The 21,387-nt window shown below is 53.3% G+C and overlaps 2 protein-coding genes and 2 long non-coding RNA genes across 16 annotated transcripts in view; 2 read left to right on the top strand and 2 right to left on the bottom strand.

Moving 5' to 3' along the window:
• Window positions 1-2,128: 2,128 nt before the first annotated feature.
• On the bottom strand, window positions 2,129-4,590 carry HOXB2 (homeobox B2). The gene is made up of 2 exons (XM_082704813.1): window positions 4,006-4,590; window positions 2,129-3,231 (listed from the first exon to the last, which is right to left on the bottom strand). The coding sequence occupies exons 1-2, from the start codon at window positions 4,382-4,384 to the stop codon at window positions 2,573-2,575; spliced, it is 1,038 nt and encodes a 345-aa protein (XP_082560939.1). The 5' UTR covers window positions 4,385-4,590; the 3' UTR covers window positions 2,129-2,572.
• On the top strand, window positions 2,990-10,692 carry LOC309850649. Of its 4 annotated transcripts, none has more exons than XR_014304368.1 (5): window positions 2,990-3,121; window positions 7,993-8,191; window positions 9,511-9,569; window positions 9,976-10,038; window positions 10,565-10,652. It is a non-coding gene; the product is annotated as an uncharacterized lncRNA (long non-coding RNA). The 4 variants fall into 4 exon arrangements; XR_014304369.1 differs by lacking the exon at window positions 2,990-3,121 and adding an exon at window positions 6,075-6,263 and having other exon boundaries at window positions 9,976-10,048; XR_014304370.1 differs by lacking the exon at window positions 2,990-3,121 and adding an exon at window positions 6,077-6,263.
• HOXB3 (homeobox B3) overlaps window positions 9,511-21,387 on the bottom strand; it is a 40,756-nt gene continuing 28,879 nt past the window's right edge. For 5 of the 10 annotated variants that reach the window (XM_082704777.1, XM_082704780.1, XM_082704783.1 and 2 more), the window contains 3 exons: window positions 15,215-15,302; window positions 11,681-12,278; window positions 9,511-10,805 (listed from right to left, as the gene is read on the bottom strand). In XM_082704777.1, coding sequence (XP_082560903.1) covers window positions 9,970-10,805; window positions 11,681-12,128 — 1,284 coding nt within the window. In that variant the 5' untranslated portion in view covers window positions 12,129-12,278; window positions 15,215-15,302 and the 3' untranslated portion in view covers window positions 9,511-9,969. Of the gene's footprint in view, window positions 10,806-11,680; window positions 12,453-15,214; window positions 15,303-15,497; window positions 16,415-16,497; window positions 16,517-18,220; window positions 18,238-19,000; window positions 19,018-21,387 lie in introns of those variants that run through there. The other 5 variants (XM_082704782.1, XM_082704781.1, XM_082704779.1 and 2 more) reach the window with 5 other exon arrangements.
• Window positions 11,747-13,437, top strand: LOC309850650. The gene is made up of 3 exons (XR_014304371.1): window positions 11,747-11,838; window positions 12,732-12,953; window positions 13,158-13,437. It is a non-coding gene; the product is annotated as an uncharacterized lncRNA (long non-coding RNA).

Genomic DNA, 21,387 nt, shown 5'->3' with positions numbered 1-21,387 from the left:
GGTGCTCTCCTTTTGACCAAAGAAAGCTGGAAGGTGGGCAATTAGCAAGATCCTTCTGGTATTCTTGATCTTTGTAACAACCTGCTATAGCGGAAAGAGCATTTTTAATTAGACCAAATTATCTAGTTTGGCTGTCCATAGAAATCAAAGCCCCAGCTGAAATGTCTATTTCATTTTGTTGGTGTAGAGATGGCTATGTGCTGTGATTTTTAAGATACTAAGCACTGCCTATGGGCATATTTTATGGAGAAATAAACACACAGCCCAGTGAGATGTATAGTGTGGTTTTAATATATTGTATATTTGCTTATTTATGGAGAAAATAAATACACAAGCCAATAAGCTGTGTATTATTACTTTAATATATTGAATTTATTTCATACCTATATATTTTATGAGGGAAAATAAACTAATAAGATACACGATATTATTATAATAACACATCTAATTGTTCTATATTAATTTATTTATGAAAGAAATAAGTGCAACTTAACATGACATAAGATTATTTAATGCAGGAGATGAATTCTATATTAAGACAGTTTAAGGGATTAAATTCCAACTGAATAAGATGTGTGCACTTCTCACACTGAGGGACCAGTTAAAAAAATATGGGAGCGCCTGTCTAGTCCTATGTGTCATGACCTATGTTGGCTCCCGGCTTTTTCCTGACAGTTGTTGCCTCTCCGTGCCTGGTACTCCAAGTCCCCGTCCTGCTGGTCCAGGGGAAAGTCTGGGAGGCCCAGGAAACAAACTGCTTTCTGAGAATGGCAGCATCTGCTGGGGAGGTAACCCTGCGGTGTCTGTTTCTGAGCCAGAGAAATATTAAGTAAACCTGAGGAGGATGGATGGCTTTCCAGGGCCCTTTAAATCTCCGCGTTCCCCGGAACAAACCAGGAGGCAGATGGGGGAGATCGATCCTCGGCTTCCCGCTTTGCCGGGTTTGCAAAGAGCCGGGCAGGACGCGGTGGGGGAGAGCAGACCGTGGTGAGAAGGCAGATGAAGTTGTTGGTAAGACAGGCGGGCCTGCATTTGGAGCGAGCTCCGGCCGAGCTTCAGATCCCAGCGCGAGGAACCCAAAGTCAGAGCCGGCGAGGCCGACCCGGGCCTGCACGCTCAGCCCCCGCCCTGCGCGCCCTCCCCGCGCGGCCTCCGCGTCCGCCTTGCGTCCTCAGCCTCCGCCGGCGGCATTTGTCTAAATAAAACAGAAACGAAAAGGAGGCTCCCTGGCTCTTGTTCCTCCGTAGCGTCTGGAAGGTCCGGAAAGGAGACGGCGGGCTCGGGGACCGAAGCCTCCCGAAGCGGCTGTCATGGCGGCCACCGTCTCTTCCCTCGCCCTCCCTGCAGCCGGGCCCCAGCGCCATTTTGAGCATCTGCCTTGCTGCCCAGTCGCCCTCCCGCTCTCCTCGCTCCTCCTTCCCGCCCCCGCAGGCCAAGCGCCTCCCGACGCAGGCCGGGCCTCCCCGGGCTCGCGGCCCCGCCGCTCCGCCGCCGCCCTCCCTACCCCGAAGCCCCGTGGTGGCCGCCCTGGTGCGCGGCCCGCTCCGCGCTTCCCCGGCCTTTCCGGCCCACTTGGAACCTGCTGCCCGAGAAAACGCCCGATCCCTCCGCTCGACGCCGTGGCCCGGCCCATGTCCCCCGGCCTCGAGTCTCAGGCTTCCTGCGTTCGGGGAAAAAAAGCCTTTCGACCTCGCTTGGGGGCACTGAAGCGAGGAACCCGGGAAACCCGCGGACCCCCTCCAAATTTGGCTAAACCTCTGCGCCCCCTCCCACGACCCCAAAGCCCGTCCCCGAGGCCTTCTTCTCCTGGCATCCTCGTCTAAACCTTCTCCCGTCACCCGCCCACCTTTATTTCTAAGAAGAGGTCCCAGAACCCCAGCGCAGGGCCAAAGGCCATCCGTTAGAGGGTGTCGAGGTGACAGAGCTACCAGCAACCCCCCCCCCCCACCACCACCACCACAACTCCTCCGGAGCTGCGGGCCGGGCCGAGAAGCGGTGGCCAAATAGGGTTACTTTTGTACCACCCGGACTTAGCGGCCCAGGGTCGGGCAAGCCGAGGGCGACGGAGTGACAGCAGGCCTAGTGGGGGGATGCAGGGAAAGGGACTGGGTCCCAACACAAACACTCATTGTCGTATTATAAAGACATTTATTTAATCTATGAAAATAATGTACAATAAATACTTTCCCCTTTTCCTATTATTAAAGAGTTTTAATAAATAATCTACGGTCTAAAACTTAAAAAACAGTGAGAGAGAGAGAGAGAGAGAGAGAGGAAAACAAGTTCCTCTAGTTCTTTTTTTAAGAAAGCCCCCCTAGAGTTTAATTATTCCTGAGATTTCGTTGGAAGGAGTCTACCAAACGGAATTTTCCGGTGTGATTTTTCAAAAGACGCCCGAGTGCCCAGCATTGTCGAGAGAAAAGAAAGGAAATTGATTAAATGCTAATTCCGTAATACCTGAATTTTAGCAAAACACATAAAAAGTCTAAACGACTTGGGGGAGGAGGGGTCCTCGGGTTTTCCCGCAGAGAGCGGAGGGGACGGGGTCGAAGGGCCCGGGAAGAGAAACAGGTTAGGGGAATTGCAGGTCGATGGCACAGAGGGTGCTGGTGAAGAAGTCCAACTCCTCCTCGGAAAAGGGAACGGGGCTGTCAAGCGAGCCCTGCAAGCTGGGGGAGAGGCCTCCGGACAGCTGGAGACAGGAGTCGGCCGCGAAGAAGTTGAGGTCAGGCAAGAAAGGCGAATCCTGTCGCTCCGGGAAGGCATCCTCCGGCAACGGCTCGGGCTCCAGCCCGGCGGCCGCGCGCGGACCGCCCCCCAAGTGAGCGGTCAAAGGCTGGGGGCCCTGGGCGCCCGAGGGGGCCGGCGCGACCTGGGGCGGGCGAGAGCAGGCTTCCCGCGCCGCCCGCGAGGCGGAGGGGCGGCCCGGGCTGGCCACAGGCTCTTCAGCGGGCTCGCTGCCGTCCTCCGGGGCGCCGGGGCCGGCCGGCTCCCCATCGGACGGCTCTCGGTGCTGCGTCTGCCGCTTGTGCTTCATGCGTCGGTTCTGGAACCACACTTTGACCTGCCTCTCCGTGAGGTCCAGCAGGGCCGCGATCTCGACGCGGCGAGGCCGGCACAGGTACTTGTTAAAGTGGAATTCCTTCTCCAGCTCCAGCAGTTGCGTGTTGGTGTACGCGGTGCGCAGCCTGCGCGCCCCGCTGCCGGCGGCCTCGGGCAGTCCCGGGCCATCTGCAGGGAAAGCGGGCTGGGCATCAGAGCGGGCCGTGTCCCCGGCCCCAGCTCACTCGGCTGAAGTGAAGACCACCCGATCCGCCAAAAAAAAAAAAAAAAAAAAGCCAGTATCAGCAGTACCCTCCCTCCTCCCCGCCTATCGAAGCGGTTCGCTCTCACGGGGTTGCCTTCATTCCTGTCCCCCTCCTGCCGGCAGCCCCGGCCCGGGTCAGGGCAAAGCATTAGGAGAGCCGCCCACGGGCCACGCAAGGGGTAGGGAGAGTCTCTCTTTTGCCCCCCAAACCTCAGAGCCTCCCTCCTGAGTCCTTGGAGTAGACCCCTCAATTCAGCACGTTGGAGCTCAACCCAGAGAGAGGGTTCCTTAAAAAAGATTGTTCCTCACCTCCTCTCCTCCCTTGCTTTCAAAGCCCCCTCTTTTGGAGCCAGGGGAATTGGGGCCGAATCTTTTCTTGCCCTCAGATTCAACAACCCAGCAACACCACTTTCATTCCTCCACACAGATAAAGGTTAAAACCTCAATCAAATCCTTTTCTTCTAGCAGAGAAAAAGCTCTTCCCCAACCAGCTTCCAAAAATCTGCTATAGTGGAAAAAAAAAAAAAAATTTGCTGGCAGCGGCCAGGCCTGAACCCCAGCAACGTATTCGCTCCCTCATCCCTGGAATCGACCCGGCAAGGATCCCCAACAGGCTCCACACCTTTTCTACCTCCCCCATCGCTTTCTCCCCCTCTCTTCTAGCTGCCCCTCACCCCACCCCTACCCCGCTAACCGACCTGCTGGCGATCCGACCCCGGAGGCCGAAACGGAGGAGGTGGCCGGGGGAGACGAGGCGGATTGGCTGGGTTTCTTGGCGGATTTCTTCTCTTTCATCCAAGGGAACTCGGGGACCAAGGGGGCGGCGGGGAGCGGCGGCGGCGGCAGAGCGGGCCCATCTTCGGCTCGCTTTTGGCTGCCGGGTCTCTGAAGGGTGGAGGCGCCGGGCTGGAGGCTGGGGAAGGTTTGCTCGAAAGGAGGAGGAGGAGGAATTAATGTCGACTCCTTGATTGATGAAGTTTGAAATGTCTCCAAGACAGCGGGGAAGGAAGTCAGACACTCCGCGAGCGATGGCTGGCTGTTTATAAACCCAATCTCCCTCTCAAATTCAAAATTCATGGCTTTCAATGGTGGGGGAGGGGGCCTGCTGGGGGGGGGCGTCAGGAGGGAGGATCTGAAGGGACCCCCCCTCTTGCCCCCCCCAGGTTTATGTGATGGAGCGATTTTGGGAGGGGGAGATTTCGCTCTTTCTCTTTCTCTCTCTCTCTCTCTCTTTTTTTTTTTTTTTTAAATTTTGGGCCTTTATAATTGTATATTGCTGATAAATACAAGCGTATGGGGACTCTCTCTATTAAACCCAGGACTCCGTCGAAATTGCAGGGAATTCATGGTCACGGGACTGGCCTCGGCCAATCGCTTGTCTGGGCCTGGTGGAAAACAGAGAGCATTATTTGCTTTAATTGATTCAAAAACTCTAGAGGACCACGACCTGGACACTGTGAGCCCCAAGTCCTACACTCCCTGTCCCCAAAGCCTCCCTTTCTCCAGAAAGGCTAGAGGAACCTTTCTCTTATCCCCAACAGAGGATGGGAGGTTTCAAAAGCTGGGAAACAAGAGACTCTAAGGGAGAAATCTTCCTCTTTTCCAAATACTTGTAATATAGAATACATAATAGACTACATTGATGCTTTCTTTAAAATGCCAGCAGTGTTTTCTTCCCTACCCTTCCCCCATTAAAAGGAAGAAAAAAAAAGAAGAAGGAAAAAACAAAAGAAAGCAAACTGAGGAAGGATCTCAATGTGGGAGGAAGACATGGTAGGAAGAGGCTTCCATCCTTTGAGGAAGGTCAGTGTTACGGTGCAATAAGGAAGAGAAGAGATTTACAGTCACCAGCACCACATCCCTATCCCAACGCCCAAAAGCAACAGATAAATCTTGGAAAATCGACAGGCACTCACAGGCTGACACCGAGGAGTGAGATAGACGGTGAGGGGCCCTTTTGGACCTCTGGCCACCATAGCTGTGTGGTCTCAGGTTCCTCCTCTCCCCAGTGTTTGCAGCAGTGCCCCTGTCCCTATGTCCACCTGTCTTCCTCACGAGGAGTCATCATCTCACTCTTTTTGATACCCCGCAACAGACAGGATCTAAGGTGCCTGTTTCCCCTTTAGAGCCTCAAGTCTGTCTCTGCATCCACATCCAGGGACGTGAACAAGAACGGAGGGAGTCTGATTTAACTTAGAGCACTCTAACTCAGGTCAATGTCTGGGGGGAGGATTTCCGTCCTGGGACAAAGAGTATCCCCCATCCCATTTTTGCCAGCGTGCTAGTTTAAAAACAACAATAGTAATCCCTGGCAAGAAAGAATTCTCTGAACGTGGAGAGGGTGAAAACAATGAATAAGGAGATGATTTTCCATTTCTGGTCCCCGAAGGAGATTTTTTTTTTTTTTAATTTATTTTGAGGGGATCAAGATATTCTGAACTTTAGGGAGTGCTGTAATTTACTGGAGAGAGGGGACACAAAACTCGGGGCCCCAAGCAATTGGTGGGAAACTAGATCTCAAAGCAGAAAATGAAAAGTCGATCTGGGGGAAGATTTTTAAATAAGTGGGTCGGAGGGACCGAGAGGAGATGAGGCGATCAATCTTAGCCCCCTGACAGCTCCCTCCGATGGCATCAAAGAATTTGGCTCTTTGGGAAAGCAGAGGGAACAGCCGAAATTCCACATCCCTTTAAAAGGCCTGGGGGTGGGGGGGGATAGAAAAAGAGAAAGGTGATTCTGGGAGAGCGGGGAAACAGATGGGAAATGGGGACAGAGGGAAGGTCGCTGAGTTGGGTGGAAAGTTTGTCTGGAGAACTCCCACGGCTCAGGCCTCCCCTCCCCCTCCTCCTCTCCGCTGCCGGGCAAGGAGGAGAAGGCTGGTTAGCAGAGAAATGGCAACTCAGCCGGGAGCTGGAACTAGAAACTTTCTGTCAATGTAACAGCCGCGTGGGTGGCGGTGAGTATTCATCCGCGTGGGTGGCGGTGAGTATTTAAAAAGGGCAGAGAAGGACAGAGGAGAGCCAGGAGGAAGAAAGGGGATTTGTAGGTGGGGGCTGCAGGGACAGGGGGTGGCTGGCTCTGGAGGGTTCAGAACCGACAGCGCTGCTCTGCACTGGGCAAACTGGTCAGAGACCGTTGTGCCCCACTCCAGTCCAAACAAGACGGGGTTTTTTGTTTTGTTTTGTTTTGCCCTTTGGGAGTGTGGATGGGAGTGTGGATGGGGGTGGGGGCTGGGGGGAGGGGCACAGAAGAATCCGAGTTGAAGTTGTCTGGAAGTTGAGCAGTGAGGCCTGAAAGAGGGTTCTCCCTCTGGCCACCCCCCCCACCCCCACCCCCACACCGCCCTTGAGAAGCCGTGGAAGTTTCTTCCACAGCCTCTCCAGCTGGCTGCAGGGTGGAACGCTTCTCTGGGCATCCACTCCGGCCCAAGCTGTCCCTGCAGGAAATACGGCTCTCTTTAACCCTGCTGACAGATTTTACGGCCAGATTAGAGAAGAGCAGAAAAGTTGGGTGTTAAAAGGGGCCAAGAGAGCCCTCGTTCCCAGAGACACCGCTTGCCGCCTCCTGTGGTGCTGTAACTCTTAGAGCACAGAGATTCGCCCCCGCGACTTTGGCTGCTTAGCTAGGGCCTGGAATCTCACAGAAAGAAGGGTAGAGGACACCAAGCCAAGTGGGCCCTTATTTTTCCTTTGCAATTCCAGTTTCAAGCCAAAGCTCTGCTTTTCAAACTCAAACGAAATAAATCCCTTCTCTTGGCCTGCCTCTCTCCAGCCAGATAAATAATCAATCCCCCTCCACCCCCAGAGCCAAACATGGCGCTTCATGTAGTTACATCATTCAGAAAATGTTATTCAGGGAAGAGGAAGAGGGAAAGACGGAAAGAGAGAAAAACCCTTGAGCGTTATTTGATCCCAATCAAACTTTGCACGCTCTTATGCCTTTAAATTATAGCCTGACCCGATGCTAAATTGCTTGCTGCTTGGATGAGCCGAGTCCAGTTAAAATCCTACTTGGTGGGGGGAGGGGGAGGGTGTAGAATTCAGGTTGCTTTTTTTATTGTTATTTATTGTTGCATAAAGACTGTAATTACTAACCTTGGACTGCCAGGATGCAACATAAAAATGAAAATCAGCCCTCGCTTTAAGGCTGTGGGCCTGGAACGATTCTCACTGACACTACCCCCCCCCCATCAGTACCACCAAATATATGCTCCTAATTAAGCAATGCGGGCGCATCGCTTACAATTAGAATTATGCAACTCTTCAGCGCAGCCATCGCTTCTCTTTCAACGAATTAGCTCCATATTTCAGCCTCCCTGTCTCTTCGCTCTTATCGGCTCCAGCGACGCGGCGGTGACATTTCATCTTTGACAGACCCTCTCTATCCTCGCTCCAATGTGATAAAACTTTTATGGAACCACGACTAAGAAATGAAGTTTTCCCAAGGATCGTGGAAACGGAGCTGCACAGTAGCCTGGGGACCATTTTATTTACGCTGGGATCCAAGCGCTTCTTCCATCCTCCTCCTCTCCCCTTTCCTTGGCAGAAGAAATCATCCATGCCTCCTCTCCCTCCGCCCCGAGTTTTATTTAGTGATTTAATTTCACTTTAGTTGTAAGGTTTGACCTGAGAAGTCTAGGCCTCAGATTTTTTTTTTTTAATCATTTTCCTTTGTTTTCATTTTAGACCCAATGGTGGTTGGGCTCCGGGTCACGTGACGACTTCTTTGTAGCTCCGGAAGAGAACTGTGAAGTTTAGGTTGCTTGGAAGAAGCAGTAAACGGCCAGATTTTGTTATTGTTGTTGTTGTTGTGTAAGGGGTGGCCAGGAAGTTGTGGCCAAAGGAGCAAGAAGACAGAAGGTCAATGAGAAAAACTGAGAAGCAAGTAAGCCAAACAAAAAGGCCCAAAGAGAGCACCCAAGGGTCCTCATCCCTTACCTCCAAAGCACCCCCCACCCCTGCTCCCCCCCAGCAACTTGCTACTTAAATCTTAGCTAAAGAAGTTGGCAGAACGTTCCAGGCCTGAGGCATGGTAAGGGAAGGGATAGGGACCTGAGCCCTGGGTACAAAAGCCAGTATAGGGTCTCCGTGTCCTCCTTTCCTTGGAGGAAATGTGGCAGTCAGCAGCCTTGCTCTGCTATCTAAACTGGACCACCAGGACAAGATAAAATTGTTAACAGAAAGTTTATTCAAGAATTGTTTGACAGACAACCCTTTCAAGTAAGGAAAAAAGTAACTACAGAAGAACAAAGAAAGTTCCAAGAGGGAATTAAGTCTAATTCTACAAATTCAGGACTATACAGTGACAATAGGAGCTGAGTTCATGCCTTTTAGAACTAATTACAATTGCTCATAAGTACGAGTTTAACATAAATCTACAGCTCTTTTCTAGAGTACAATAATAACTAAAATAGCTGGTTTTACATGACAGGAAACACAATGTCCTTTATAACAAGTAAATACTAAAAAAGTACAGTTTTTCATTTTTTTCCCTCATATAAATACATAATGTAGGGGGGATAAATAATACAAAAAAGAAAATATTTTAACAAGCTATAACCAATAAATATATATGAAAATGTTCACTAGAACACACTTTTTGAGCGATGCTGGATTCCTGCAGGCCCAGGCATCTCTCACAGTTGTTTTTATATCCATTAAAATGTAAACTCTAAGTGCAACAAAAGTGTCCTGTCAGGGGGTTGGGCAAGGCGCACAGGCCCAGCTGCAGCCCCTGCGTGGGACAGACAGTTTGTTAAAATATACCCTGTTTTCACGTTAAGTCAAGAGAGCAACAGAAGAAAAGAAAAGTGTAGAACCTCGTGTCGCCGATTGCTTTCTGTGGAGAGAGGGGGATGGTTCTGGAGCTGAGATGGGAGGCAGCAGAATGGGCAAACCTTTAGTCCTGACACCTTGCCTGCTCTGACCTCCCAGTTTCCATAAAAGAAAAAAATATATATTTATAATATAGACAGCTCTGACTTTCAGGATCTCTCACCATCCCTGAGCCCTCTGAAAACCGTAATAGATGGGGGCGGGGAAGAGATATTAATGTCCTAAAGCAGAAACTATGGGGCTAAAAATGGAGGGAATGCCCAGTAAGCCTCAAATAGTTGGGAAAAAACTTGAGGCTTCATGGAAGTGGGAGGGGAGCGTGCTTTGTGCCCTTGGTTTTGAAATGCGCTTTCTTTTGTTTTTTAAAAGGAGAATTGGAAGGGGGTAAAAAAATCAAGATTTGGAGGAATTAACCACAGAGATGGAAGGTAAGTTGGTTGGTTGGTGATGGCCTAGCCATCTTGTCTGTTTTTGTTTGTTTTAATGTGCTTTTCTACCTTGCTTCCCTATCTCCTCTTCCTCCACCCCACTCAGGAGCATAGAATCCCAACTGGGTGGATATTGCTGGAGGCCTAGGGTTGATGGGGTCTTCTCCACAATCCGCTGTGGATTCCTCTCCAACCAGGGACTGGGGGAACCTTAAAATGTAACTTTTCAGGCCAGGGGAAGGGAAAGGAGCTGCAGGCCTGGCCTTCCCAGGAAGTGTGGCTATCCCCTCCTGGCCTTCTCCGTCAGACCTCCAGGCTGCCCTCCTGGAGCCCCGCGGCCTCGCGCCCCTTCTGGCTCTCATCCACCCCATGGCCTCGACCCTCCGCCCTCCCTCTCCCATCACAGGTGTGTTAATTTGGGCGCTTCTTGGATTCTACCCTGAGGAGGAGGCGCATGGTGAGAGGAGAGGTCTGTGTAGGTAGGGTGGGGATCGCAGGGTCCGTGGTGCTGGTTGGGGGCCATAGGGGGCGCCCCATTGTAGTCCAGGTTCCCCGAAGGGTGGTGGGAAAGGTGGTTGAGGCCGTAGAGGGAGGGGCCGGCAGGGGGCGGCAGCGGATCCGCGTAGCCGCCCCCGCCCACGTACACGGGGCTGCCCTGCATGGTGGGCGTCCCATAGGCGCCCCCATTGGCTTGGAGGACGTGAGGCTCGTAATCGGGCGCCGGGGTCGGGGGGTACTTCTGCGGGGCGCCGCAGCCTTTGAGAGGGGGCTGGTAGTTGGAGGGCAGCGCGTAGGCATTCTGGTGGGCTTTGCCGAAGGCGGGCGGGGACGGGCTCTCGTAGCTGGGGGTCATGGAGTGTAAGGCGTTCATGAAGCCGGCGGTGGACTGCATGGGCTGCGGGGGGCTGCCGGCGGGGGAGGGGCCCCCGGACGACGAGGCCAGGCCCTTGGCCTTCTGGTCCTTCTTGTACTTCATGCGCCGGTTCTGGAACCAGATCTTGATCTGCCGCTCGCTGAGGTTCAGCAGGTTGGCCATCTCCACGCGGCGCGGCCGGCACAGGTAGCGGTTGAAGTGGAACTCCTTCTCCAGCTCCACCAGCTGCGCGCTCGTGTACGCCGTCCGCGCGCGCTTGGACGCCGCCGACCCCGGGGGGCTCTTGTCCCCTCCCCCGCCGCCGCCGCCGCCCCCGCCGCTGCCACTGCCGCCGCCACTGCCGCCGCCGCCGCAGCCCTCCGCTGGATCCGAGGGGGAGGGGTGGGAAGGGGACAAAATGAAATAAAAGATAATTACTGAACACGCCGAAATTGAATGCATGGTTTCTTAATAAATCCAGGCCTGGACTCGGAGCCCCCGCCGCCCTCCCCTTCTCGTCCCCGCCTCCTCCTCACCACCACCCCCCCAACGCCCGTCGCATTAGCGGACACTCTATAATAGTGGCATTTATTAAGAGACCTGTTCTCCTCTTGCTGCCCCAGCTTATGAAAATTTGATCATGTCACGCAGACAGAGCCGCATGGCCATTTATTTAGAGCTGGATTTTCGCGCGCACGCTTTCTCCCCCCATCCCCAATTCCAGGTTCTGGGAAGACACCCACCTCCCACCCTCCCACCCCTACACTTCCTGCTGGGTCCTATGGACAAGGTGGGCGGCCAACGAGAACCCCTGGGGGAATCTGGACACCCGGGGGGCAGGGCGCGGAAGCGCGGCTCGGAGAGGCTGCTTTGCCTGGGGGCCGGCACCCCAGGCCGCCGGAGCGATTGTGATTAATACCCACAGTAATCATACTTAATAATAATCAATCGTTGACGACTCTGCGTCTGCTGGCGGGTCTCGTGGCTCTGCGGCCTTGCGAAGGGCTGCGGCCGCGCGAACACCTGGCCTTCTAGAGCGCTCGGCAGCTCAGGTGGAGGGTGGCTGGCGGGAGAGGGTGCCGGTGAGGTCAGGGGTCGCCAGGGGGAGGGGGATGGGTATGGGCAAAGCGCTGCAGCCGCCGCCACCTGATATTGTTCCCAGGCCGCCGCCCGGGCGCCTAGGGGCTGGGTGCTAGAATAACAGTGACATTCCTGGCCCGGACAAAAGCTGACGACGAGGAAGGCAGAGAGCTGGTACCTGTGCTGGGGGAGCCGTTTTTCAGCTTGGACGTTTGCCTTGACTCTTTCATCCAGGGGAATATCTGTTTGGTGAGGGTGGAGTTGGAGCCGGGAACGCACTTGGGGGTGCCGCTTTTGCTGGGCCCGCCCCCATTACTGCTGTTGCTAGTGGTACTGGTAGGTGCGGCGCTGGGCGGGGGTGAGCCGGGCGGGGCGGGCAGGGGCTCGGGGGCCAGGCCAGGCCTCATGCAGCTGCCGTTGAGCTCCTTGCTCTTGGCATGCGGGGCGGCGTTGCCCAGGGACTGCAGCGAGCACGCCGAGCGCTGGTAGTCGCCCTCCAGGTGCGTGGCGGCCTGAAAGGGGGGTTGGGGGGGACCGTCGTAGCCGAAGCCATTGCTGCCAGGGTACGAGGAATAGCCTCCGAAGAGTGCTGCCGCGGCGTTGTCGTAGTAGGTGGCTTTCTGCATCGCTGGGCGAGGCCCGGGCAGTGGGTGGCAACTTGCAAGAGCCTGATACCCTCACGACCGGACATTGGCACCCGCGGGGGTCACGTGAGGCGCCGGACCCCCCCTCCCCTTTCTGCCCCCCTCCTCCCGAGTCCGTTGGGAGCGGCTGACCTGCGGGGCGAGAGAAGAGACACAAGGGGGAGAAGAGGACTGGGGCTCGAATCCATCTTAGGAGCTGAAAGGGAACTGACATCAATAGGGTTTTTTTCTTCTCCCCCACCCCAACATCTTCAAAGCAGATGCTGAGGCCACTTTCCTGACCTGAAATGGATTTTTCTTATTTCTTATTTTAATTTTAAGGAAAAAGTCCACCAGTTGTTATTTCCACTTCTACTGCTTTGGGGACTGCCTACCGCAAAGGCCATAGTTTCTCTCTCCTGCCTGCATGCTAGCCCCTGACCTCTTCTGCCTCCCTCTCCCAATCCCCCCCTCCCAGCTCTGGGATAGGGTGGCTCAAGGGGGGGGGGGGACTAGGAGACTCCAAAATAAAAGCATCACCAACACCCTCCTCTGAGCTGAGAGGCCTCCTGCCGCCTGTCTTTGCCTCCCTCCATGTCCATCTAGGTCTCTCACCCAAGCAGAGTCTAGCCTGGAGGAAAAAAAAAAAGAGGATCTCCGAAAGAGACAGTAAGGACAAGCAAGTTGAGCAGGGAACCTTCTCCTGTGAGGAGCCCTCTCGTTCTCCTCCCACCTCACGAAGACAACAGCCTGACCTAGAAACTTCCTGAAGATTTTTTTAACCTCCAGAGCCAGCAGAACCGAACCTCCTCACTGGCCCTGCGGCAGGTACCAGCACCTTCAGTCTGAGTCTCTCCTCAGCCAAGTCTGGGACCCAGTGGATAGCAGCCCCCATGGGGCCCCCAAATGGAGCAGGATTGTTTCCATTTCCCTGGCCCGCCTGATTGGTGCGGTGACCATTTGGCCCAAGTCTCTCCCGGCTCCATTTTTTTTCATCAGACCTAATTTTTTCCCCACCCTTTTCCTTGACAGTCTGTTTCCTTTGATTTCTCCAAAAGAAGAAAAGAAGAGAGAAACTGGATAACTGCTTGACTTTTCTACCAAGAGATACGAGAGTGCTTCCTGAATAAGAACACCTTTACCCAAGGCAAAAAAGAAAGTCAACAGAGCAATCAGAAAAAATTATTCTCTGGGTTGGAAATGGGGTACTTTGTTTACTGAAGTTTTCCAAGGCCCCCCCCCAAAATCATTATTTTAACACAGACTTTTAAAACTGTGCAGAAAAAAAATAAAGCTCCAAGCTGTCATAGGATTTTGTGTATTTCTTCTAAAACTTCTGACTGCATTTTTTTTCTCCCTGCTTTCCTGCATCTCTCACCATCGCATTTCATAAAACCTCCAGAGTGACCCTGTCTTCTGACATGTGAGTTTGGACTCCTTAAATCTCATTCAGCCCAGCTGGTCAACTCCAAAGAAAACTAAAGATAGGAAAATAAAATAAAAGGAGTGCAGGTGAAAGGAGTCCCTCCCCCACATAAATCCCCTTCTTAATGGCAGAGATTTACACTCAAAAGGGAGCCAGGGTAGCCCTGAGTTCCGATTGGTTTCTGGGAAGAATTTGTTTCTGGGAAATACACATGGGTCTGTCAAGCAGCAGGTCCTTCCAGGGAGAAGAACTGGAGTTCAATTGACCAGGCTGACCCAATCCCTTTATTATTATTACCATTAGCCTCTGATGATTTAACCAAAATTAGCTTCGGAGCAGCCCTGGATGAAGGGGGAATTAATTAACAGGCATCAGTTGAGTTTGTTATTAATAGAGAAGAGAATGAAATAAAAACGTTGGAAGGGGTTGGCTGGCCGGGCCCTGGCTTTATTTAGTCTAAATGATTGTTACGGCAGTAATGATGATGATGATGATGATGGTGATAATAAAGCAATAATCTGACTAGACGCCTGGGGCCGAAATTCCTGTCGTTCCCCCTGCAATAAACCTGCAAACCATCGTAGGACAGAGGCCAGGCGAGTGTGGGAAGCGGAGAAGGCAGAGACTTAACAGGAAAGAATGGAGATTCCGCCGGCGGCGAGACAGGGCCGGGAGGTTTGTGGCCGGAGCTAGCCCCTGGCTGCCGCCTCTGGCTGTCTGGGACCCGGCTGCCGTGGTAGCAAGCAGGCGACCAGCTCTGCTGGCCCAAGGAGGCGAAGAAAAAGCGTCCAGGATGCCTAAACGGCTCGCGGCCGCAGGTTCCGAGCACACCGGGCTGAGGGCAGCAAGTTTGGGCGCTGGAGGTAACAGAATTAAAAGGAGCCCTGGCAACTCTGCTCCGGGACTTTGGCAGGTCCGGATCGGCTGCAGGGTGCAGAGGCCCGGCTGATGGGACAGTGAAAAGAGGTTAAGGTGTTGAGGGGATCCAAGATCTAGGGATCTGGGAGAAGCGGGGGTGGGGAGCAGCTCTACCAAGCCAAACATGTCTATTTCCCTTGCCTCCATGTTGGAAAAATCCAGGCTCCATATGGCTTCTCCGGAGAGAGGGAGGGAGGGAGGGAGACGGTGGCTCCCGGCTTCCCCCCAGGGTCTCGTTGGAGAAGGGCGGTGAGCAGCCCCAAGAACCCCACCTGTCCAGGCACACCCCTGAAAAGAGCCGGGGAGAGTAACAATAGCTGGGGAAGTCCGCAGAAAGGGGACAGGCCCTCTTCCAGGACTTAAAAAAAAAAAAAAAAAAAAAAAAAAGAAATTAGTGGAAGGAAGAAAAATAAAAGAACAAGAAAGGAAAAGAGAGAAAGGTTAGGCTCTTCTTAGCAGCCGGGGGGAAATTCAGCCCTGGATCTGGCTGCTGAAAGAAAAGAGAGGAGAAAAGGAGAGAAGCAAGAAGGGAGAGGGAGAGAGGGAGAGAGGGAGAGAGAGAGAGGGAGGGAGGGGGAGGGAGGGAGAGAGAGAGAGAGAGGAGAGAGAGGAGAGTCGCTGCGTGGAAGGAAGCTTAAAGCTTGTGAACTCTTCTTGAACCGAGATTGGAGTCATATGGGCCATAAATCATTGAGACATACTCTCCGCCATTCACAAACTGATAGCCTATTTCAGTCCAGCTTACCTTAGCCACCGACGAGGGGAGAACAGGCAGACATAATATATATTCACATCGAGCCCCAGCGCGAGCGGCAGGCGAGAAATCTCCCCTCCTTGAAGGCAAAGGAAAAAAAGACCACTGTTTAAAGCTGCGTCGCCCCCCCCCCCAATAGCCACCCCGGCTGGGGAGCCCGAGGGGCACAGCGGCCGGAGGAGCCGCGCGGCGTCCGCTTCAATTCACTCCGCTTAGGAGCGGGGGGTGCGCAGGAGGGAGGGGGTGGGGAGCGGGGAAAAAAATAGAAGAAGACCGAAAGGTGCTCGGGCGGCTCAGCTCGCTGAGAATCCAGCTCCGGGCTCCGGCTCGGCCAAGCCGCCACAGTGTGGTTGCCCTACAAGACTGGTACGCCCTACTCTCCGTAACAATGGCCTCTGCTTTTGCACAGGGAAAAAAACCACACAGACACACACACACACACACACACACACACTCACTCACTCACACACACACAAGCTCACACACACCCCCACCACTCCCCCTTTAGCAAGCTTAGATGCCTGATAAGGAGGGAAGAAGGTGTTGGTGGTGATGGGGGAGGGGGCCGTTTTTTAACCCCCCCCTCCCCCAAAAAAAAAAGTGAGAAGGAAAAGGTGTAGATTTTTGGTTTTGTTTTTGTTTTCTAGGAACAGGTAAATTTTTAAATTGAGATTTTGGCGGGGGAGGAAGAGGAGGGCACAGGCAAGGCAAAGCCGGTGGATTTCACAGCTCTGCCGCACCCCACTGGTAAATCATTATGCTAACTGAGAAGTAGGTGGGGAGGCCTAGTCAAAGGCACCCAAGGTGCCTGGGGGGTGGGGGTGCTGGGTGCCCCTCTGCGTTGATTTGCAGTGGCAACACTGGGGCTTGCTGCCTTTTTTTCTTTTTTTTTAAGTAGTTTCACTCCTCCGGGACTGGTGGCTAGGTCTCCCGCCCTCTTTCCCTGGCTACCCACTCCAAGTCTCCCAGTCTGTTTCTTCTCTTCCCCCACACCCTCCCTATTTCTTCTCTCACCCCGCAAATCTCCAGGCTCAGTTTCCAACCGGTAGGGGGGACAGCCAGACCTTCCTTTTTTTTTTTTAACACCCCCCCCCCTTTTGAGAACAGACAACAAGCGGTGAGTGATTATTTTAAAAATCCAGACCATCTTGCAGGAGGAGGGGGGTTGAGGGGAGGGTGACAAAAGGAGCACTCTGTTCGCTTGAGCTCCAGACACGGCTGGCAATAGAGAGGCTGTAAGAACTTAACGGAGAAGTTTCTGTTAAGATTCTCACCTCCGGATAGGCAGAAGGGACTAAGGGTGATAAGGACATTTGTACTTCTAAGAAGGTGAGAAGAGCTACCAAAATGGCTTCATCTTAAATGCGCTGGCAAAAGAGAAGGAGGGTAGTTATTATTACTATCCAGAACAAACCTGTTTGTTTCTCTTAGCTCTGCAAGATTTATGGCTCTTGGCCCAAGTGAGGAGGACTACAAAAGCTAAACTTTTCTTAGGGTGGGTTTGAGAAGGGCAGGAAAAGGCGAGGAGGCCTGTAGGAGGGAGCCATGAGTCAAGAATGTAGGTGTCTGCAGATTTGGGGCGGGGGTGGGGAAGCTCCACTCCCGGTGGAGGAGAGACAAACAGAGGACCAGGACATCTCCCAAAGCAGGAGTGTTTGCAACTCTGCCTAACTGCTGACTCGGGGCTTAGGGGATAAAATAGAAGGCAGAGAGTCTCTCTTTTCTACAAAAGGCAGCTTGGAAAACCTGTTAACTTCCAGTAGACAGAGCCAGCCAATACCCTGTGACCTCCTGGTTAGAATGCTTGGCTTTTGCCTTCTCCCATCTGGATGCACCAGAAGAGATGGGACTGGGAGAACAAAGGTGAGAGATGTTTCCAGCTATTTTGTCCCCTCCAGGAGAGGGTGGCCTTGTCTGGCAAAGCTTCCCTCACACCCTACTCACAAGCTCTGCTTTGAGCTGAGAAAGAGTCCTATTCTCCTAGAGAGTGCTCCCCGGGCCTCCTCTTGCCCCTAGGGCTTTCAGTCCTGCTATGTCAGTTTTTTCGTGGGCTAGAGCAGCCAGTTTCTTGGGGCCTTGCTGAGCAGGGGGTGGGTGGGACCCATGGCTTCCCTGCCCCCCAGCAACAGGAACCACATGCAGAAACTTCTACTGTGACGTCCCAAGGACCTTACCCCCTGCCTAGAGAGCTGGTGGCTACAGGAAGGGGGGGAGTGGTAAGGATAGAGGGTGGGAACCATTTTTCTGTTTATTAGGAGTAACAAGAACAGAAAATGCCCAAGTCCAAGCCTATGTTTCGACTCAAGCCAGGCCCCTCAAAGAACGCCATCATGGCTGCTTGTGTGTGTGTGTGTGTGTGTGTGTGTGTGTGTACACGTGGCTGCACGGAGCCTGTCCTGAGATTTCTAGACCCTGGTTAGAGACCTGCGATGTTGGTTCTATGTGGCTTTGGGCCTGGTGGGTTGGGGACTCAGCCCAGGGAGGCTTCCGGAGGCCTGAGAGAAAGGACACCTTTGGGTCTTTTCTCTCACTCCCCAAAATTGAAAGTCAAAAATGTACCTCAGACCTTCAGCTCTCCTAAGCTGCTGCTACCACTAGCTAGAGAAGGTCATTGCAAAACTGAGGGAAGAGGAGAACCTGGTCACTGTGGGGCTGCAAAGTATTACCTCCAGGAATTAAGAAACCCCAGAGGGCACCTAGCCAGCTGCGGGCCTGTGAGACTGGGCTGCCTGAGGGTCTGGCCTGGAGCTGAGCTGAGGGAGGCTGGAGGACCTCTCTCCTCCCAGAGTCTCCTCAACCCATTGTGGTCCCTTCTGGCAACACCAGGAGCCCCGGGGCATGGTGGGGTGGGGGTGAAAAGGAGGACTGGGGATCCAGAAAGCTAACCTGGAGAAAAAGATCAGAGGACACGCACCCCCCAAATGCGGTAGGAGAAGGAGTGGGGGGTTATTTATCCTGGAGAACAGAGCCCATTTGAACTGCTTGGGAGGAAATTACGTCTCAGTCTGGTTTTTCTTGTCTTCTTTTCCTCCTTTCTTGGAGATTTCTGGCTGGATGGGAGAACAGGCAGCTTGGAGGGCGCCCGGTTCCTCTGAGCTGTTGCTGCAGGCTGGGACCCTTCAAACTTCAGGGGACAAAGGCGGGGGCAGTGAGGAGCTTGGCGGGGGGACTTGGAGTAGGAGATATCACAGGGCTATGAGGGAAGACTGGGGTTTGGAAAAAGAGGGAGAAGAGAAGTTTATCATTCCTGACAAGGAAGTGATGATTTAGGGGCAGACCAGAGAGAGGAGTGAACAATTTCCTCCTGGACCCAAGTAGGGAAATTTGGGCAAACTTACCGGGTGTGTGTGTGTGTCTGTGTAAGAGAGAGAGAAATTGTGAAAAGAAAAATTGAGAAAAGATTAAGATAGAGACTTTAAGGTAATCTAACAAAGGCAGAAATTAATAATAAAGGTAAAACTTGGAAAAAATGGCCCCCTTCTGGGCATATTTTCCCCTCTCACTGGCTACAGCACCCCCCTCCCCCACTCTTAAATGCGTACCCAGTACCAGGGGATAAGGAGCGAGTTAAATCTCTTAGAGCCATTCCTAGCTGCCCACCTTTCCAGGCCTTGGAGGGATCATGTCTGTTCTCCACACCCCCCCCCCAAAAATCCGCCAAAGAGCAAACGAAAACTCTCCTCTCAATAAGGACAAAATGGCTGGCTCCTTTAAAATCGATTTCTGATACCAGCTTTGGGGTGACCAAGGATCTGGCCTCCAGCTCAACCAACCCACCGGCTTACTGAGAAGCTGGGACCTGGGAGCAGGAGGCGAGGCGATTAGAGAGCTGTTTCTTCCTGGTCCTGTCTGGGCTCCGGGCCCCACACTTTTCCGGCTTCACCGCCCAACTTTGTGGCGGCTGCGGAGTCGTGTGGAGTTCACACACGCACCGGAACGTCCATCTCTGCTTGCATATTAATAAAGATTTCAAAGGCGGTTGTAAAATTAAATTGCTAATGAAGATGACTCTTGGTATCTGGACTCCCAACCCCCACCTCTCTAAGAAGGCCCGTGCGGGAGGAAACAAAGGGGAAGCGGGAAGGAGAAGGTTCCGTGCGGCCCGCGGAGGCCCGCGTAGACCCGGCTCAGCGGAAGCCGGGATCGAAAGAAGACAGAGGGAGGCCTCCAAGGTTGGAGAAGAAAAATGCAAGCTCTTCCCCCCCCCCCACTCGAAGTGGAGGGGCGCGGGAGGGAAGCAGGGGGGGAAAAACAGGGCAGCCACGAGGGTTCGCTAAGTGTGTCTCGGGGACCAGAGAGGCCGCCTGGATGCGCTGACCGAGCGGGCGGCGACGCCGCGGGCCAAGTCCGGAGTCAGGGGTAGGCGGGCGCCTGGTTGGCGCTGGAACCGGTTCTGAATCCGGGGCCGGCAGCGTCTAGACTCAGCTCAGTCCCGGCCTGGCAGACCCCACCCGGGCGGCCTGGAGAAAAAGGTGGGCAGCCTGGAGAGGGCACGAGGAGAAGGAGCGAATCTTGGCCAGCTTGGGGAGGAGGTGGGTGGCTGGGGAAGGGAAGGAGAAGCAGGCAAGAAAGGAACAGGGGCCGGGCCTACTGCGAGTGACTGGGCAGGTCTCTCCTGACAGATTGCAGTCTCTCTCCCAGTGACCTCTGTTTAGCAGACAATAACTCACCGGATTAATGACCAATCAGCGAAAGGCCTTCCGAATTGCCTCCAAATATAAAACCCCAGAGTCAGAATGGGATAGGGCCAGAGTGTGGACTTGCCAGTCCTTTGGGTGTCTTTTTTACTCCCCTCCCTCTCTCTCAAAACAGAGACTCTGATTTCCAGAACCCCAAAGATGAAGTTGTGCCTGTCTCTTCCCACTCCCCCACCAGAACTCATGTATCTGACCACACTTTCCAAGGCAGTCTGGAAACCTCTGGTCCCCTAGTGGCCTCGCATATCCCTGACCCTACAAGAAATCTCCCTCTCACAACCACACAACTTTGGAGAACCTCACTTCTTTCGAATTTTATCTACTTCCAGCTGGGGAAAGAGATGAAAACAAGGGTAAAAATAGGGTGGGGGTCACCCACCGTATATGCCTTCTGTCTTGGCTGCCCTTGGGAGACACCTACAGTCTGTGCCACCCTGAGTGTGTCCTCTTCCAAAAAGAGAGGGCCCAAAGACCCTGGGGTCAGGGTGTGGCTGGGGGACAGGCAGTGGCCCACCATTACAGAATCCAAATTCTGAAACCACAATTCAGTCCCTGGGCTGGAGGAGGAAGAATTTCAAAAAATGAAATCCGGATAACTCCAGCCTCAACCCAGTGCCTGGCAAGAAAAATGCCTTCCTCTGTGAGGGGGAACTCCCCCTTTCCTTTGCATGCCCCCCCAAATGCCAATCGCAGTCCAACCCAGCTAGCTGGCCCCTCTCCACTGACTTCTAACTCAATTGCTCTCAGCCTGGGCTTCTCTGCTGAGAATAAAGACACCTTCAAGAGGAGAAATGGTCCAGATTCTAACAGATTTCCTAGAGCCAGTCAGAGTAACCATCCTCTGCTCTGGGCACGTACAAATTTCCTGAATATTTGCAAACAAGCATGCAGTAACTTCTATGCCTAGATACCCTCAGAACTCCAGGATACGGGGCGCCTGGGTGGCTCAGTGGGTTATAGCCTCTGCCTTCAACTCAGGTAATGATCCCAGGGTCCTGGGATCGAGCCCCACATCAGGCTCTCTGCTCAGCAGAGAGCCTGCTCCCCATCCTTGTGATCTCTATCTGTCAAATAAATAAATAAAATCTTTAAAAAAGAAAAGATAACTCCGGGACACGCAAGAGAGCTGCTCCCAAGCACTAGAGAGTTTCCCAAGGTCAGACCTAGGGAGAAACTCAGACACTGTCCTCTCCAACCCCTGCCATTGTTACAGACAGGGAAACTGAGGCTCACAGCCAGAGAGTGATTTGTCTCAAGTCCATAGGCTCAGCAGTCCGGAGGCTTGGATTCTAGGCATTCCAGACTGGCTGTGTGGTCTGAAGCAGTGAACTCCTTGGGCCTCAGTGTCCCCTCTGTAAAGCTAGAGCATGGAGTGGGAGGGGTTGGTCTAAAAGATCTCTCAGGTCCCTTTTTGGACTGACAGCTTGCGGTTCTCTGTCTGCTCATGTAAAAGTGAGCGACAATATA

This window comes from Mustela nivalis, assembly GCF_964662115.1.
Source record: "Mustela nivalis genome assembly, chromosome: 17".
NCBI classification, from domain to species: domain Eukaryota; kingdom Metazoa; phylum Chordata; class Mammalia; order Carnivora; family Mustelidae; genus Mustela; species Mustela nivalis.
The sequence above is the reverse complement of the archived record's forward strand: the minus strand, read 5'-3'. Positions and strand labels throughout refer to the sequence as shown.

Coding starts and splice junctions, on each gene's coding strand:
- HOXB2 (XM_082704813.1), bottom strand. CDS start 4,384: ATGAATTTTGAATTTGAGAGGGAGATTGGGTTTATAAACAGCCAGCCA. Junction 3,232..4,005: donor CGGGGTCGGATCGCCAGCAG/GTCGGTTAGCGG, acceptor CTTTCCCTGCAG/ATGGCCCGGGACTGCCCGAG.